The 20,397-nt window shown below is 40.4% G+C and overlaps 1 protein-coding gene across 3 annotated transcripts; it reads right to left on the reverse strand.

The window, feature by feature from the left end:
• Window positions 1-671: 671 nt before the first annotated feature.
• Window positions 672-20,195, reverse strand: LOC105382934 (transmembrane GTPase Marf). 3 transcript variants are annotated; one of them, XM_011552923.3, is made up of 16 exons: window positions 20,038-20,181; window positions 19,793-19,837; window positions 19,122-19,427; window positions 18,656-18,782; window positions 17,749-17,911; window positions 17,093-17,323; window positions 16,501-16,608; window positions 15,763-15,913; window positions 12,732-12,895; window positions 11,768-11,920; window positions 8,868-9,075; window positions 7,123-7,213; window positions 6,326-6,467; window positions 4,963-5,115; window positions 4,002-4,198; window positions 672-3,296 (listed from the first exon to the last, which is right to left on the reverse strand). In XM_011552923.3, the coding sequence occupies exons 3-16, from the start codon at window positions 19,324-19,326 to the stop codon at window positions 3,095-3,097; spliced, it is 2,295 nt and encodes a 764-aa protein (XP_011551225.3). In that variant the 5' UTR covers window positions 19,327-19,427; window positions 19,793-19,837; window positions 20,038-20,181; the 3' UTR covers window positions 672-3,094. The 3 variants fall into 3 exon arrangements, with proteins under 3 accessions (XP_011551225.3, XP_011551224.3, XP_011551227.3); XM_011552922.3 differs by lacking the exon at window positions 19,793-19,837 and having other exon boundaries at window positions 20,038-20,195; XM_011552925.3 differs by lacking the exon at window positions 19,793-19,837 and having other exon boundaries at window positions 20,033-20,179.
• Between the last annotated feature and the right edge of the window lie 202 nt (window positions 20,196-20,397).

Here is a 20,397-nt window from a genome sequence, read left to right on the forward strand (position 1 = left end):
GCATATAGATTTAAAAAAAAAGTAACTGTCACTTTCATTTTTGATTGACGTTGACGTTTTATCGTCACGTTATTGTTTATTTGGGTCATTTTCATAAATTCTGTTGTGACACTTTCTGACATTTTTCATTATATAAAATGGTTAGTACGTATTAAGAGATGACCTCTTTATAATATGTCCCAGAGCATGACACCGCCTACACAGCTGAAAAAATGCTTCTGAAAAATGCTACTGCTTATTTTTTTACATTATAAGTACTTTGTATCATCAGAAATATCAATTTCATTTGAAAATGACCCATTTGTTGGTTGGCATGTAAACAAAGTTTAAATGTCACTTGTCAGTGTCATTTATGTTTTTTTCGAGAATAAGGCAAAAGACAAAAATAAAAATTGAGTCTAATATTTGAGGTCACTTCCGGTTTTAAAATAATTAACTTTAAAGTTAAAAATAATATGCAAACATTAATGAATGTACAAAATAAAAAATACGGGTCCTCTAATTTTTTATAAACTTTCCGAATAGCTAATAATAATATAGGGTAAAGAAAATGAAATGTTGTCCATTGCATGTCTATTAATTCAGGACAGAGTATTGAGGTAAATGACCAGTAATTCCACCTAACTATTGTTACATTTCATGAGTCATTATTTATTACATGACTGTTATTGTAATAACAACTTTTACACTATAGGTACATTACTGAAAAGTCTATGTAAAAATAGGTTGCATTTTGTGGTAGGTATTTTTTACAATTTTTCCTTTTTTTATTAGTTACGATTGGTAACATTAATCTTTGAGCATGCAAAATAAAACATCGAACTAAATACATTGCACTACATAATGCGTTTAGATCAGCTAGGTAAAGCGTGTTTAAATACATACATATCTCATTAACAACAATTATTATAATATATGAATTTCATAAGAATGTCCCATCTATAAGAATACAACATAGGTACATTTAGGTTTCACGAATTACCTCCGACAGCATTCTCGGTTCCACTTTTGATGTTAATGTTTCTACGTAAATAATTACCTTTTAGTATTAGCACCTAGGTGATCAATACAAGTAAAAACCAAATAAAACAACCTAAACTAAAATAAAAGCTACGACGAAAACAACGTAACAACATTCAGACATAAAGTCTACCTTGATTTCATTACATAGCTTGAAAAGCTGATAAATTACTTTTAAAACAATAACAAAGTACTATTTTACAACCAGTAAATTTAATAGTTCTTGTACATTAAAATATACATGTAGTAGTAACAGCCGTAACAGGTGTTAGAGGACAGTTCATGGCACAACGCGCCGTCATGAGTTGTCATTCAATACTTCCTTGTGATACTGTCACGATCATAATATAAATCATCATTATCATTTATCACCTCCAATTGAGAGGAGATCCAATTTAATAATGAATGGAACAACATTAAAATATATGTGTGTAGGACATCAACTACCTAGAAAGTTGCATATTTTTGTAAGAGTTTATTCTTATTTTATTCTTACAAACATTGCACTTCAGATGTACGCGTGGCCATGCTGTCAACATTCAAAACAGATATGTTTAGTGTAAATTAACTAATGGTGTCTCATCCGTTGTGCCCGTCTAAATACTTCTCCTCTTATGAATCAAATTAGGTATATACTATTACCGCAACCTTATTCAAATACCATCACAAAAACAAAAAAAATGTTAAGTTTTGTATAGTGACGTTATTGGAATAAGGGTTCGATATAGCCCTGATGAGCCCCGAGTAAGGGATTTTAATGATATTTGTTTTCTTCTATTATTTTGAGCTGCTTAGCCAAAAGTAAATTATGAGAGTCCAGAATAAGCCAATTAACTCAGGCTGCAAAGCTGGAGTTTATTTTATAAAAAACCCAGTTAATTATCCTATTATTAAGGACGCATTATAACTAATTATAATATCACAAATAAAGTATCAATTATTCTTTATATAAGACAAGCATTCCTAAACAAAGACAAACATTCAGTGACAAATAAAACCAAACTATGCGTAAAAATAATCAGTACCTAATCGGAAGTTAGCCCATAATAATTTCACAGCAACTAGATTAGTAACTAAGATATTCTTAACCCTGTTTTTATATGAATAAATTATAAATAAGGTACTTTCTGATGTACCGTTGATCACAATTATGTACTCGAAAATTTCATGTAAAAGCAAAGAATACTATAGAATAAAATTATTGGATGAAAATGTGTCCACATAAAAGCTAGAAGGTATACTAATGAATCTCCCGCCACACACACGCAAGCCCGATGCCTTCAACGGCCTAAATTAATATGCAATCTTCGGATTCATGTATAAATATATCGTTATATCTCGTAAACTATGACTGTCAATATTCACTATCCTATTCCAAGAAATCAATCATAAAATGAATAAGGGTGCCCCATAGTACCGCGCCGCTACATCCGTTCCAAGGGTTTCATTTGCATTATCAATTCCATCGTTATAATTATAGTATAGTACAAACGAGCCTTATAATGAAAGATGAATTGTCTTTTTAGACAGCATGGCCACTGCAGGCACGAGTATTACAGACATTACTGGGCCGGTCCACAACTTACATACGAGGCATAAAATCGATTAACTAAAGATTCACATAACATTTGATCTAAGAAACATTTTGATTGTATTTGTTTAGAGAAATTTCCTGTGTGAAAACAAACATTGTCTCAGTTGTGAACAAATAGAGTTGACTAAATGTTACTTTCCTTTCGATTTATGAACACTTATATGCATGTGTGTTCATACACTACCGATAGATTCTAAATATATTTCAATGTTATCGATTTTACTTCCTTCGCATCCAAACTGCGGAACCTCAAACCACTATGGCTATGCACACACGCCGCTAGAAGTAACAACAGAAAACCAACTCTGCCAATTCACGATCAGACATCGACGTCTCATTGCACAACATAAAACCACAGTTTCTCGCACACCGAACATTTAAAGATGTCACAGAAACTAACTATAAAAAAAAAATCACCACGCGACAAAACGGACGCTAAAACTGGCAACCTTAGCACGTGTTGAGTGTGGGGTACCTTGACTAGTTGTTCTTGAGGAAGGCGTCGTCGAACAGCTCGAGCTCGTGCGACAGGTAGCTGGCCTTGTTGCGTAGCTTCTTGGCCGAGGTGGAGGCGTCCTCTAGCAGCTTGATGGCCTCCTTCACGTCCATGAGCTCGTCGTCCATCTCCGTGGTGGCCTCGTTGATGAGCCGGCACAGCCGCGCGAACATCGTCGACAGCTCCCTAAGAATAAATAAATTAAATATGTTTAGGTTGTCCACTGTTCAGCGTATTGTTCCCTCTGCCACGTTCCTTGAGACTGGACCCCGACGTATGAGTTGGCTACCAAAATGACCCTAGAAGCCCTGCGTGCTAGTGAGGCAGGGCTCTAACTAACGTGAACCGAGCATTATTTAAAATTATTTAAGAGAAAAGTAACCAAAATCAGAATAACTAAGAAAACCTAAGAATTTTGAAAATTTGCAATCGATGTAATATCATTGTTATACTCACTCCCGCACTAGCTGGCCACACAGAGCGTCATGTACATTACAAGAGGTAATCGTTATTTCTTTACAAGTTGTTTCCCGCCTGCGGCAAAACAACCAGCGTTAGAGACTGCGGGCCGCCGTGCAATGTGTCAACACATTGCAATGTACTGGTTTTCCTAATGAATCTTTACATATTTATACACTATATAAGTACATACTTTTTGTGTGTAATTTCTCTCAACTCTCTATTATGTGTGAACATTTAAACGTTTTTATTTTCGTCAATAAGAGCCCAAATGTGTCTGATTTGTGAGCAACAAAAACAAAACTTATTTCCCACCCTTATTTCAACCACTTGCAGAAATTGAATATCATACTTGTACGTAGAATAGATACTTACTGATGCGCCGCAAATTGGGGTCTTCAGCGTAACAACAACAATGGTCGCAATACTCACTGCTGCACCTGATGGCTGCAATTCGCCGAAGTAAGATCCACAATGAGCCTCAACTTCTTCCCGGCGTGAGCCACGTACTGCCGCTTGAACAGTCTCTCCTGCGCCGCGCCCGTCCACGTCAGCCGCTCGTATAGGTACAGGGCTCCGTAGAGCACGCCCGTGACCGCCACGATGCGCCAGCCCACTGTCTTCAGCAGCTGGGGGTGGATAGGATAGAGTTAGCTATAGATAGAGTTATATACCTAAATCCTATTTATCTGACTGGCTAATCCTGTCACCACAGATAGGACGGTAGGATAGGATAGAGTTAGCAATAGAGATTAGCTCGTATACTACATATGTATATTATAGGATAAAAAATGCTTGCGTTTTTATAACAGGCGCGAGCGCTACACGCAAGATAAATATTGTAATTCGTCAATATAAACTAACGGATCGCGATATTTATTGACGTGTAGGGTGTATTGATGGATCACAATAATTATCGCAGGATTTCCGGAAAAATTGTGATTTGACCAAGATCCTGGATCATGATATTTATCTTGCGTGTATTGTTGCCCTTCAATATTTTCCTCTGTCTAGGGTCCACCACGTCTGCTTCATACAAAAACGCTTCAATACTGACGCGATCCGTATCTTTAGTGTAGGGTGTGCCGTGATCCGGCTCAAGATACATCAATAAATATCATGATAATCATCGAAATATTTATTGACGTGTAGCCGACGCCTAAGGCCAAGGTGAATACTTCTATATATGCAGTATATATGTTAATATTAAGTGACTTGGTTTTATATTTTGATTTATATTGGTTTACTTTACTTTTTTGTTGTACAACTTATTACCAATTTTTCCTGTACCTCCTGCGGGTTGACTGGCAGAAAATGCTTTTAGCATTAACACCCTTTGTACTTTTATTTGTAATATTAGTACAATAAAGAATTAAATAAATAAAATACTCACGAGTCCAGACAGCAGCAGGCCGCCCATGGTGCCCTGGCTGGTCACGGCTCCGAGCGCGAACTTGGACACCATGCCCCACTCCTCGGCGCTGAGCGGGCCGGCCGAGCGCGGGGTCGCCAGCGCGGGCGGCGCAGCGCTGATGGTGGCTGGGAGCTGCGGGGCGCAGGGAGGATAAGTTATGTTAAGTACAACTGTGTATATTTGTCATTGTGATTTGTTGTGTATGTAAGAATGTGGATCAAATAAACGCTTTATCTATCTATCTAAGTTATGTTAAGATTATGTAAATATAGGCACATTTCTTTTAGGATACTTTATTTCTCAGCAAGTATGAGTATAGACAATTACAAACTCACAAACAAACTGAGGCGCCACTTGGCGGATAACTAAGTAAAACTCTATAGACACAGATCACTTTCTTAACAGCCTATTATAAATTTACTTACTCAACGAGTTATTTATACACCAAAAATATATTATATGTAGATCATATACACATTGCAAAAGTTGTATATAAACCTGAAAGGGGGTGACTCGGCGGATAATTCTGAACAATTTTTGTTCTACGACTTTTGGAAATTCGTGAAAAAAATAAATAAATAATAATAATAAATATGTGGGGACATCCCACACACGGCCATCCGACCCCAAGCTAGGCAGAACCTGTGTTATGGGTGTCGGACAGCTGATATATCTACACAAATACATAGATAGATAGATACTAAATATAAATATCAACACCCAAGACCCGAGTACAAATATCTGTCTTTAAACAAATATCTGCCCCAGCCGGGAATCGAACCCGGGACCATCGGCTCAGTAGTCAGGTCACTAACCACTACGCCATTCGGTCGTCGAAATGATTTGCTTCTTGATAAATCACGGTTGCTACGCACAGCGGAATACGGGCATTGCCATTTTTATATTTGTATCTGTCGCACGCGCACAGTAATAGTGCCCTCACGCTCGCACAATAACCTTGATGGCCGGCGGCAGAGACTGTAGATGCAAAGGTAAACGTTCGATTTTCTCCGTGTTTGCCCACTGGCCTTTATAAACTTGACTTTAACTAACTAACTAACGCTGATCTGTTTTACAACTTTACTAACCCAAACAAAGTCACAAAGTCAAATTTACAAAAGTTGGGTGATTGTTTTCACCCCGTCTAGTACAGGTTTAGCTATTTTTGAAATCTATAAAAGTTTACGTTTTCTTCTGTCATCTGCAGAAGCACATAATCTGTCAAAAGTTGCATGATAGTTTCCGCTAGATGCGCCACTTTGTACGCGGGAAAACGTAAACTTTTATAGTTTCCGACAATCTAGCAAACCTGTACTAGACCCTCTGGACATATTCTACATACGGGGGTGTAGTTGGGCGGGTTCTTGAGCGCGAGGCGCGCGCCGTGCTTGCCCTGGAAGCGCTGGATGAGCGCCGTGATGCCGTACGAGAAGCGGAACGACAGGTCCTCCTGGAAGTCCGCGCACAGGTTGTCGCAGTTCAGTCTGCAACATTCATTTCAAACTGTGAATTATTGGTTTCAAAAATAAAAAGTTTATTTAGTACGTATAATAAAGCATATAGCTGATATTTGATAAGAAGCATTCTGAAGAGATCCCACCCAGGGCCGCTCGTTTCACGAAAGAAGCCTACCCGAGTGACATATCTACTCTATTTTATATACATACTACATATTTGACTAACTAATCCTCTCACATCGATGACAAACGCAATTAGCAACCTTTTAACGCCTGGTGACGGACAGACTCTCACTACGATACTGGTATTCCACGCGAAAATGTATGTGACATACTTCGCGGCGACTAGTCTCCGAGAATAGAATCGCGCGGGCATATCGTAATAATATGTGGGGACATCTCACACACGGCCATCCGACCCCAAGCTAGGCAGAACCTGTATTATGGGTATCGGACAGCTGATATATCTACACAAATATAAATATCAACAACCAAGACCCGAGTACAAATATCTGTCTTTAAAAATTTTTTTGCCCCTGCCGGAAATCGAACCCGGGACCTTCGGCTTAGCAGTCAGGGTCACTAACCACTACACCAGTCGGCCGTCATGGGAGAAGGGGCTTAGCCTACTGGGGACGCAGACTAAAGGCTAAATGTATGGTTGTTGGACACCACAACTGACCTGTAGAGCACCTCGAAGGGCTGCTGGTGCGGGATGATGTAGTTGGCGGCCGCCGCGCGCTTGCCGCTCGGCAGGATGCTGTACATGCGCTCTGGAATTATAAACAAATTGTTTACTTGTTACGATTACTTGTTATTTGAATTTATTAGTTGTGTTGGAGAATGCAATGTTGATTGAGGGACGCCTTTGATGGATGTGGATTTGTTTATGAGTTATGACGGCCGCAATTTAGTGAAACTATTCACGCAGATAAGGAAACAATATGAAAATGGCGCCTGTTACAGAAGTGGCACTACGTAGGAATATGGAAACACTTCAGTCATCAGATCCTTAAAATAATATCAGTCTGCTCGCCATTTTTAGGGTTCCGTAGCCAAAATGGCAAAAACGGAACCCTTATAGTTTCGTCATGTCCGTCTGTCCGTCTGTCCGTCTGTCACAGCCGATTTACTCGGAAACTATAAGTACTACAGTGATGAAATTTGATGGGAATATGTGTTGTATGAACCGCTACAAAAATATGACACTAAATAGTAAAAAAAAGAATTGGGGGTGGGGCCCCCCATACATGTAACTGAGGGATGAAATTTTTTTTTTCGATGTACATACCCGTGTGGGGTATCAATGGAAAGGTCTTTTAAAATGATATAAAGTTTTCTAAAAAACATTTTTCTTAAAGTGAACGGTTTTTGAGATATCAGCTCTCAAAGTCGTAAAAAGTATGTCCCCCCCCCCTCTATTTTTATAACTACACCTTTACATTTCTTTAGTACACTTGACCCCTCTTTAAACAAAATATCCTTCCACCCTAAGGTTGTCTTGAAAAAATCGCTTTAAGCGATAAGACCGCCATTTTTGTACATATTTGTTAGTATTTAAGTTTTTGTAAGTTTCTTTTATGTGTACAAATAAAGAATATTCTATCTATCTATCTATCTAACTACGGGGTATAAAATTCTAAAAAAAATAGAGGTGATGCATGCTAATTAACTCTTTCAACGATTTTTGGTTTGATCAAAGTATCTCTTATAGTTTTTGAGATAGGTTGATTTAACTGTAATTTTGGTTAAGTATATTTGCTGCTACGGAACCCTTTGTGCGCGAGCCCGACTCGCACTTGGCCGGTTTTTATATTGTTGACATGCATAAGGCATGGTCATTGCGCCATTTTGTAAAATTTCATAAAATATAACGCGGTTATAAAGAAACAATATGAAAATGGCGACTGTAAGGACTCTTAATTCCAACTGCCATTTTTAATCCTTCATTCACGTAAAGAATCTCACCAGCCATCTCCCTCTGTGCCTCGTCCATCTCGTGGCCGATGTCGGAGGACAGTCTCTTCTTGAGCCGGGAGCCGAGCCCGCTCTCCACGTGGCGGTGCAGCGCGCGCTTGTAGGCGTCCAGCGCGGCGCGTGAGGAGCGGAACCACTCTCATGAGCGCATTTAGGCACGCCGTGCCGCCATTTTGAATTATAAAGAGCGCAGAAAAAGAAACAATATGGAAATGGCTGCTGTTTCAGAAGTGGGATTACGAAGGAATCTGGAAACACGTATATAGCAAAATAACATCAGTCCGCTCGCCATTTTTGTTGTTGACGTGCATATACGCCAGCCATGACGCCATTTTTATTTTGTTTCTTTATTTCGAACTAGCTATTCCCGCTTAGCTTCGCCATAAAAAGTTTTCCCGGGGGAATTCCGCGATAACGTGGCTTCTACTACTAATAAGCTATATCCCTCACCAGCCATCTCCTTCTGTGCCTCGTCCATCTCGTGGCCGATGTCGGAGGACAGTCTCTTCTTGAGCCGGGAGCCGAGCCCGCTCTCCACGTGGCGGTGCAGCGCGCGCTTGTAGGCGTCCAGCGCGGCGCGGTCCGAGCGGAACGGCTGGTCGTACTCGTCCACTAGGGCTGATAGTCGCCGGATTTCTTGGCTGAGCGTCAGCGATACCTGTGTAAGGTTACAGTGATGATTAACTGCCAGTTTCAATAACTCTAAGGTAAAGTTACAGGGATGATTAACTGCCAGTTTCAATAACTCTATCTACCGATGACTAGTAGCTACTTTCATTAACTGCCTCTGTGGTCTAGTGATAGAAGCTTCGCTTCATGACCCAGAGGTCCCGGGTTCGATTCCCGGGTGGGACCATCAATTTGTGTTTCTAAATTGTGGTTCTAAGTTTGGTTAGGACATAGAAGACTGATCACCTGATGTCCGAAGCAGTGAAACGATCCATGCTGTCGGATGGGCATGTAAAGCAGTCGGTTCTGCGCCTAGCTCTCTCCAGTCGTGTCGGTCAATCCGTCCCATTGGGCTATGAGAGTGATGGAACAGAGAGTGCTCCTGTGTACTGCGAACACACTTGGGCACTATAATCTACTCCTGCGTAGATGGCTGATCTCAAATGAGATTGGCCGCCGTGGTCGGAATTCGGCTAGGAGGACATTATTACGATTTTGACAGGTTGTAACTTTAAATGTATGAAAGTAACTACCAGTCATCGGAACCCATTATTGAAACTGGCAGTAAAATGGTATCTCTTCACAGGGGTATAATCGTGACAGTTGTGACATTGCGAAAAAGAGACGCTTAGCTACATTAAGCGTAAGAAAGAAACGTTAAGCTGTAAATGTTTTTTGTCCTTTTTGCTGTGGCGCCTGTTTACGTCAGATATCTGTGCCAAACAATGAAACAAATGAAACAATGAGCCAAACAAAGGCTGACAGTTACAACAAAATTTTCTAAATGCTATTTATTTTTGATTTGCTAGTGATTTGTGGGTGTTTATTAAGTTTATTAGACTATTATCATCACTTAACGAGTGTGTGACATGGGTGGGTGGATTTTGTTCGGTTGTATAGAGCATATTGAACGAAAACACGATGGAATGATGGATGAGATATATTTTCACATGTAAGTAGATACTATCAAGTTTAACAAGCTTACATTCATCATAGTAGGTGCTATCTATTGGCTTGATTTTAATATAAAACGATACCAATTTTAATACTGTAAGGTCTTTTAGTATCAGTTTTAAGTAAAAATTACGAGGTACCATATCATAACAAATCACATGGTGTTGCAAGTTATTGAAAATTTATTTTACCCACAAATATTATAGTATGCAAAGAAAATACTAGAAATTGTAACGGACTCGGCTTAGGTTTACAAATGGGGCGCACGAATTCGGTTTTTGTAAAGATTGTATTTTGTAGAAGTCATTCTCCTCTTTCAAATGAGGTGCCTCTCATTGTGAGGAACATTCGTTTCGTTTTTTTCTTCTATGTGTGATTTCTTCTGTATAATATAAAGTTTATTGTATTGATACGAAATACGTGTTTCCTTTAAAAAAAACCCCATCACATATTTGGCCCACGATTATAATGCTCATGCTCATCCATTTATCTCTGCTTCACAGAAAAAAAATATCAAGAAAATGGATAGACGTTACCGGTCGCACAAATTGGGAACCAAAGAAACATACAAAAATTGTGTTCGGCACATTTTGAAGAGGATTGTTTCGATTGGACGAAGACAATGAATCATACAATCCACTCAGTTTGTGTATATTAAATAATTATATTGAAATCAAATAAGTATGAGTAAAGTTTTTTTTCTTATATCGTCGGTTGACAGGAAAAACTCACTAAGGCTGATTTTTCAATATTCAGATAAATGTTATCTGGGTAATACAAACATTGAGAAACATTGAGACGCAACAGCATCAAAATTATTTCTCAGCAAAACTTTTATCTGGCTATTGAAAAATTAGCCTTTAGTGTCTTTTTCCTATCAACCGATGATATACTCAAGTTGTGTTTTTGTTATTATGATAAGTTAAATTTCCCCATATTTAGGTTTTATTTTTTTGTCGGCAACATCTATGGTTTGAGTGAGAAAGAGAATAGGGGACACTGCGATTGCGAGTCTATTTGTAGTTGGTCTGAGTATATCTTACAAAGTTTAAAACGGTACAGGGGTAACCATAGCAACCATGATACGCATCGAGGCTATGATATTAGACATCCGAATGGGGAGTGCTTAGTGACTGCTATGCCGAAGGTCCCGTATTTGAGTCCGCGCCACCTTGCCTGTCCACCAGTGCGGAGTGGGATAGCGGAGCGGTGTGCGAGGTAAAATAATCCAATCAACGAAGCGCAAATTGCATGAGCGGAGTTTTATGCAATCTCATTGGTCAATTTCTGCTCCCTCGATCCGCACTAGTGGACAGGCAGCCTTAATCCGTGTTTGACCTGGCCCTGTAGCACAGGTTGCTATTAAGACGTGACAAGAGTTCTCCGTCGCGCTCGCTCTTGAGGCTGCGCGATGTGAGTGAGCGCGATGCAAAACTCTTGTCACGTCTTAAATGCGCCCCGTACTAGCCCTTCTGGCGCGTGCTGCCGGTGAGTTGTGATCCTTGTTCCCTACACAATAGGGGAATGTGTACGGTGGCCTGCGCCTAAAATTATACAGGCGGAGTTTTTAAAATAGTGATCCCTGATGATGAACGGACCAGCTACATCTGTTATAAATCCGAGGACGTGTTGTGTCTGATGTGTGTAGCAGTGTTGGTGTGTGAGTTTGAGATCGCCATTTTAAAAACTCCGCCTGTATACTTTTAGGCGCAGGCCACCGTACCTACCTTGTGCTCGACGCTCTCGACCATGCGGTTGATCTTGTCCTTCATCTGGCGCGTGCTGCTGGTGAGCTGCTCCTCGATGGCGCTGAGCTGCTCGTGTAGAACCCGTTGTTGCTCCACCTTGGCCGCCTTCAGCTCCGTCGCGTTCGTATATATCTGTGCGGAACGAATTTTATAGTGAGGTTTTTGATTTATTTTGTCTATACTCTGTCCATTATATTATTGGTTTTTTGACATTCGAAATCCCATACACATTTGATGACTGCAAAGGAAAACCAACTTTACTTACCAGACATAAGGAAACGTCTAAATTACAATAACATAGCGGAAGCTCTATAAACAAATCGAGTTAGTATTAGAGACGCATTATTTAATTTTTTGACTTAGTTTACTGGCAAAAGCCTAGCTATGCTATAGTAAAGTACCTACTTTGTAATGATTAAATGAAAAGAGCGAATAACAAGGCATGTTATCAATGATACTCATCTCGAAACAAACGTGAAACCAAATATGAAACAAAACCTGTAAAGGGTCGCACATTGAGAGGAGCCGCTGCGTGCCGGCCTATATTCCATTTCACGGGGAAAGTCATCTGATACAAACAAAAACTACCCTTATTCGAATATAATAAGGCTCCTGTCAGATGTCTTTCCCCGTGAAACAAGGTATAGTGAGCAATAGGTCATATAACATGTAGGTATAGCTTCAAGTTATAATATGGACGATCCATAACAAGTAAATAAGGTGTACAGTGCTCCAAAATTGATAATGCGCAAATCTTTGATTTCTTTCTATCTTTGAAATCTTTGACACATCGGTTGTTTTCGATTATGTGACATATGATATTAACTCTATTTCTTTCGAACAAGGTGCAAAATGCAAGTGTTTTTTTTAAGGCTCTTACGATTTAATGATTTGGGTGTGAAGATCTGCATGTGCATTATTAATTTTGGACAAGTGTACATACATGGTCGAGCACGGCGCACACGTCGGCGGCGATGCTCTTGCCGCGGCGCGAGTGCTGCGCGAACTTGGTCCTTACGGCCGACTGGCTGATGCACTCCTCGAACTTGCGCTCGAAGTCCAGGAACTCGAAGTAGCGGATCTGGTGCCCGTCCGCGAGGATCGGAGCTGGGAAGAAATAAGGGTTCGGTTAGGTAATTAGTGGGTAAAGCCGGGTAACGTAACAAGCAATGCACGACGCAATGAAAGAATTCTCATAGTTGAATGCTCGGTGCGTAGTTTACGTTTAGTTTAAGTAGTACTATGGTATTTATTTCATTGCGTGTTACGTTACAGCAGTCTGTACACGCCTTTATCGGGTGTCTGTTAGCAGGGGCGTATTTAAAGATTGCGCGCCCTGGGCTCCTGTACTTTTCCGCCCCATCAAGGAATGAAAAAAAACAAAAAGAGCAGTCAGTACCTATCGACCTACATATGTATAAGAACATTGTGGTGATAGATTTGCATAGATATCTTCCGAACAAAAAAAAATATTTTTCTGGATAGACGAGTACATTTTAGAACGTTTAGAAATAAACTTTGGCGACTGAGTGAGGCATTTTTTTCTTTAGGTTTCCTTAAAAAATAAAGAGGCGGAAAACAAATAGACTATTCCACCAGTTCAAAAAAGAACAAAGGCCGGCTTTCATACTAAAAAAAACCAGCACTGCTCGTCACCAAAATACCTCCGAGTGACCCTCACGTACAAAACACCAAGAATAAAGTTAGCTCCCGAAACAAACTTCTGCGACGGCTTTCTTCTACCAGCTGGGGCGCCTCTCCGCAAGTTCTACGAACAAGTACTCTAAGGCACTCTGCCTCTCAGCCGAATTTGCCTGCCCCATATGGGCAAGATTCCCATTCCTCAGAGCCAGAAGACAAAAGTCTTCAACCAGTGCGTCCTACCGACGACGTGATGACGTATGGTGCAGAGACGTGGACACTGACGGTAGGACTGGTCCACCGATTTAAAGGCGCTCAGCGTGCTATGGAGAGAGCTATGCTTGGGGTTTCCCAAATGGATCGTATCAGAAATGAGGTTATCTGTCAGAGTACTAAGGTTACCGATATAGCTGTCAAAATATGCAAGCTGAAGTGGTAGTGGGCTGGTCATATCTGCCGAAGTATCAATAACCGTTGGGGTAGACGAGTTCTCGAGTGGACACCACGTGTTCGTTGCCTGTTGGCAAACGCAGCGTGGGACGCCCTCCTGCCCGCTGGACTGACGACCTTAGGCGGGTAGAGCCGGTAGTGGTTGGATGAGGAAGGCCGAGGACCGAGTGTTGTGGCGCTCCTTGGGAGAGGCCTATGTCCAGCAGTGGATGATTATTGGCCGATGATGATATGGGAAAGGTCCGCGCATGCTAGAGAAGTAGATTTTGCTCTTAACGACACAGTTCGTATAGTAACGGGATGCCTCAAACGGATACCGCTCTACAAAGTCTACTCTCTGGCTGGGATAGCACCCCCTAGCATACGGCGAAAAATGGCATGTTCTGTTGAGAAAGCAAAACCAGAATGCGACTCCAGACATCCACTTTACTCACATACCGCCGCACCTTCCCGCCTTAAGAGCCGCAAAGCGTTTCTAAATAGTGACTTAACGGATGAAAACCCACAAAACACAAAAGCAGCCCCAGGATCCTTTCCTACCTCTTGAGGAAAAACTTGCTCCCGGTATCAGTCTCCCCTGGCACATTTGGAAGACTCTAAATCGGTTGCGAGCAGAGGTAGGCTGCTGCAGGGACAATCTTTGCAAGTGGGGCTATACCGTTGGTACCAACCTACCTATGCGACTGTGGTACCGCCCCCTGCTGACTATGGAGCATGTACTCTCCTGCCCCCTGTGCCTTCCACCTGCACTCGGGAAGACTTACTCCAGGCCAACCAGAATGCTATCAAAGTTGCTCCGTTTTGGTCTGGACAAATTTAAAAATTCGCATGTTCACTGACACGAAAGAAGAATTAAGAAGTCTAGAGTACCTACCGACCTACATATTTATAGGAACATGGTGGTGATAGATTTGCGTACATTATATAATGATATCTTCCGAAGAAAAAAAAAGATTTTTCTGGATAGACGAGTACATTTTAGAACGTTTAGAAATAAACTTGTGCAGGGCGGGCGACTGAGTTAGGCAAAAAAAAACTTTAGATTTCCTTCAAGAAAATACCTACCAAGGCGGAAAAAAAAATAGACTATTCCACCGGTTCAGAAAAGAACGAAGGCGGCTTTCATACTTTAAATCATATTTCTTAAGATATGAAATCAACATATTGAAAGATGGCGCAGGGCCGTTCTAGGCTTACGTCCTAAAATATTGTTCTGTACTTTTTTAATCATCCAACCTAAGGTCCAAGAGCGGCCTGCCGGCCGCCCCTGGGCCGCCCTTCGCCACCTGCCGCCCCGGGCTGTAGCCCTTTTAGCCCTAGGGTAAATACGCCCCTGTCTGTTAGACGTTAACAGCTATTATGGGCATGGTTTATGCTAAATGTCATCAATCGACCTACTAGTACAGGTTTGTAATTTGTATAGTTTATGTAAGATATAAAATGTAAGTCACTACATAATACAAAATGTTGACACATTCACATGATAATTTACATTTGAGTCGCCATTTTATACCTTTGCGGTAAAACTGCAACGCGTTTAACTGCCGGGGCCATTAAGTTAATGAGCTCGACGGGTAGGCAACTGTAAGTATGTACCTCGAGGGTAGGCAAGTTTAAGTAGCGTAGCGTACTACGTATAGCCGCAAATATAACGTTTGACTGGCGGCCACCAAATGCCAAGCGCTTCCGCGGACGCCCTGTCCAAACATGGCGCCGAAGCGTTAAAAGTGAGCTGCGAGCCGCTGGACTTAGCTGCAGCGAGGCCAAAAGTACAGCCGAAGATGGCGGACGTGGCGGACGTTAGTGGAGACCCTCTGCACCTCTGCGGTGCCATAGGACTGCAACAACAACCCACGTACGTATAGACACATGCTAGTACTCACAGCTGACGGGCTTCTCGCGCTCGCGCAGTCGCGTCATGAGCGCCTCCTTGGCGGAGATGAAGAAGATGCGCTCCTCCGCCTCCTTGGCGCTGCACACGCGCAGCTCGCGCGCCAGGAAGTCCACGCAGCGGTCCGCGTGCTGCGTGCGGACCTGGGAGGGGGGGAGTGGGGGTCATTTTTTTTTAACTGGCATGTTTTTAAGTGGCGATCTCTTGTATCGGAGGTCAAGATTCACTTTGGGTCGCTGAGCCAGCGGAGTAAGTAAGTATGTTATAATTAGAAAAATGACTTCTAAATGACTCGCTGTTACTATAATAGTGGCTACCAAGTAATTAATAGTTATTAGTGATCCGACAATATTAAAATAAATAAAAATAGAATCATAAATATTTTGACAATTTTTCTACCAGTCTACCTATCGAGATTCTTTAGGTTGACCGGTAATTGGTTAGAGTGTTGCACTAGTGGTATACTAACAAGAGGGTGACTCATGAGGTCATATGGAACAACTTTCTTTCAACGACTTTTGGAAATTACGACTACATCAGTTTTCACACTGTTTCATCAGTGAAAATCGTGTAAAATTACTTTTTTATAATTTAAATTATGTTTTTCGCCATATAGAAATGATATATACCTTTATGTGCATTTTCGTAAACATAATTATTATAATTACTGTAAAATATCTATATATTATATATATATTTTTTTTTACATAATATTAATTATTTTAATTACCTGGTCCAAATATTCTGGTTCCGAGGCGGACGCGTCCCAGCGGTTGTTCAGTATGAATATGTTCGGCTGGGAGATCTTCGTCGACACTTTGTGAAAGAAGTTCTTCTCCTGAAAACATTTAATTGAGGTTCAATAAAATTGTAGAGAAATAATAAATAAATTGGTCACTATTTTTAAAGTCTTGATAATTTTTACTGAGCAAATTATTTGGCTTTGATAAGGGTCAGCTGCCTATCACAAACAACGAATCAGTTATTCACAGAGACCAAAATGAAACAAAAAAAAGTACTTATTACAAACACGCGGTCTAATTGCTTATAACAGCCTCTAGCAATGATATTCATTTGCCAGAGAGTTGCGCTGCTTAGGAAATCGTTTCGGAAATTCTTTACTTCTTCAACTCACAGTAAGCATGAGCATCGACTCCGAATTCGCGACCAGCACAAAAACGTCCGCGTCCAGACAGTACTGGTCGATCCAGTCGTCCGTTATATTTTTGATTGACTGGCTTATGTCTAGAGACTAGCTCTTACAAGCTCGACTAAAGGGCTATTAATTATGCTACATACTTCTTCTTCGGCCGTCAACTCACAGTTAACATAAGCGTCGACTCCGAATTCGCGACCAGCACAAACACGTCCGCGTCCAAACAGTACTGGTCGATCCAGTCGTCCAGATTCGGCGTGACGTCCACGCCGGGGCTGTCCACCAGCACCACGTCGTCGCGGAGTAGCGCGCACAGCTCGCGCGGCCAGTACACGTGCACGAGGGAACATTCTTGGAGGCGTGTGTCGCATAGTGCGTGCCCGAGCTGGCCCACCGACTGGGGAAGGAAGTCAGTGTTAAGAAATAGGATGATTGGCAGGGCTGAAATGGCGGAAAAGTTTTGTAATGGTGGAAATAAATGGAAGATATTGATACTGTATGCATTTGTATTGTGGCACAATAGCCGATAATCGTTCATTGCTAGACATAGGCTCCTCCCAAATAGTTCCAAACGCGATGCATGCAGTTTCATGTCATAGTCATAGCATAAGGATGAAGCAAGATAAATAACTATCTACCCCTATAAGTACATTGTTAGGCCAATCGCCGTTAGAGGCAGCTTTACAACGGCTGAAAAACGCTACCTGAGTATTTACCATGGAACTACAACGGATATCGTTCCTATATCGTGGTATGGAGAAACCACATCCTCTCGTTTCTCTCTCTAGTCTCTCGTTTTGTAGCAGCTCCTCTGTCTCATACCTGTACGTTCTGCTTCTCGGTGCTGCCCTCAGTGCGCAGGAAGGCCTCGTCGGTGTCGGAGCCCTCCACCTGCAGGAAGCAGTTGGTGGTGTGCCCGATGCCGCTCGGCAGGATCTTGTCGTGCAGCATCGCGTTGATGACCGTGCTCTTGCCGTTGCTTGTCCTGTTGGAGACGATGTGAGAGTAGAGTAGAATTTTATTTTAAACTCCCCAAAAGTTTTGGTCTGTTTGTGGCAATGTTGCTTTGAAATTGAAAGAGCTGTAAATAATTATGTGTTTAGTACCATTTTAGATCCATAAATTAGTTTTTGTGAAAAGGGGACAGAATGTTATGCAATAATTATTTGGATTTCTTGCGTGCAATCACTTGCTCTATATTTCGAGCTAACAAGAAAAAACCTGGTCCACATTGATAACTGTATTTGACAACAATGTAAATTGGACATGTAATAAGAGCACGCGCCAATAAATGTCTTCTAGTAATTACTGTCAGCATTTACAATCTTCATAAAATTAAGTTAATTGGATTTTTATCATCTCATTCAATACAATTTTACCTACTGTGTTAATTATGATTAACATATAAAATGCAATTAAAGCTGAGCAAGTCTACAAATATGTAGCTGTAAATCTCAATGAAGTTTTTTTTATTACATCTGGTCTATTGGATCAGTTGTTGCAGGCAAATGTATGCCACATATTTCATGCACCAGTTATTTTATCTCCACTGGAGTATACAACTATAGTTGGGAAATTTACATGAATGCAGTGAAATGGTCAGCTGAGTAGAGCCTATGCAACGGAAATTGGTATTCAGTCCTATCTGACTGGCTAATCCTTTCTCCATAGTGACAAACTATTTCAGCTCTTATGTTTGACACCAACACGCTAATGAGAAGAATCTCACCGTCCAAAGAAGGCGACCTTCATGTGGTCCCTCTTGAGCACCTCGCGGATGGCCTGCACCTTGTCCACGAACCCCTCCACGTTGGTCACATCCTGCGCTGTGGCGATGCCGGGCTCACCCGACACCGCTGTTGGGAAGAAACATTTTATTAGTATGAGTATTTTGTTAATATCAATGTGATTCTCTTTTACATTATTCATAAGTAGGTACTGTTAGGAGCAGAGTTACCTGTCCTGATATATGACGCAGGAGTAAGTATCAAAAACAAAATATAAGTATGCTTACTTACTCTACGTCTATCTCCCACTTTAATGATATATTTTATGTAATTTAAGGTGGAATAATTTCAGTTAAAACAATTAAGAGATGGCTGGTTTTTCACCTCTGACCTCTCATTATAAATACTGAAAGTCCTATTTGAGTCATAATATGGTAGTTAATGGAAAAAATATCAAAAACAACTCACCATGCATAAATGTCACAGCATCTTTGACATAGTCGTCAATCTCCACAAATATATCATTTATCTTCTTCTTGGCTCTCACAAATATCTGAAGAGGTGAATCCACATTGGTCATGTTCACACGGACATTTCCGTTGTTCAGTGTTGCAACATTGTGTGGCCCGTCGCCCGCCATCATCGAAATGGTGCGGTTAACATATGCAGCCATACGGGAAGGAAAGACGCACGGTTGACTTTTGAGCCTTACACAAGACAATACCAACTTAATGTATTACTTCCACTTCTAACAACACAACATGCGGGACAGTACTGCAACAAAAATAAACAGGCAAGTGTTGATATGCAACCAAAAAGTGTATACAATTAGTGCTAGATAATAATAAAGTATTTTACAATGGATCTCAGGTTTACAATCACAAAAATTGTTACATATCTTTGGGACATATCTTGTTTGGGACTTTAAAGTTATATTATAAATTGGTTATGATCTGACTTTAAGAGAATAGTGTAGACCAGTTAAATGTTCAAAATTCTATTTTAATATCTTTTAGAGGTTATAAACTTGGGAGCTATGAAGTTCAATCCAAAGATATGAAATTGTGCACAAATTGTAAAGAATAAAATCAGCAAAACAAAAAACTAAAGCTTGGTTCGTAACAAAAGTGTATATGCACCTTATCTTCATCATCTCGTTGCATCATCGAAGTCCAAGAACATCGCTTAATTCCGTAAGCGTGTAAAATTTAATGAAAATAGTAAATAGCAATACACGTAAGATTTAAAGAAAACATTAATTCGACGTAAAACATCTGACAGCCGCTAAATATACAGTCAAAAGATTATTGACTGAAATTTGTGGAGATTTTTACGAATATAAAAGCTAGGCGATTAGACATAAAAAATATAATGTTCACCTTACCTACGCCTTTAAATTAAGCATTGTGTACTTTCCAATCAAATAAGAAGATAGGTAAGCTAAAACAAGGATAAAATCGTTTATTTTCAGCTGAAAAATATTTCACGGTTTCAATTATTTCATAGACCAATTTATTTTAATTCTTTTTTTTTTATTTTTTTTACATTACTGTTTTAGTTTATGCAAACTACAAATAGTAGCAACTTTACTTTATATAATAATTTATAATTGCGTGGATATTTATTTATTTTTTATTGGGAAAATCAATACTTTTAAAATTAAAATATTGTATTTTATAGCATATTATTTTTTGGAATAACTACGTACCTATCTACGGGTCGAATAAAAACAAAACGCAATTTT

Source organism: Plutella xylostella, chromosome 10 (assembly GCF_932276165.1).
Source record: "Plutella xylostella chromosome 10, ilPluXylo3.1, whole genome shotgun sequence".
Classification (NCBI taxonomy): domain Eukaryota; kingdom Metazoa; phylum Arthropoda; class Insecta; order Lepidoptera; family Plutellidae; genus Plutella; species Plutella xylostella.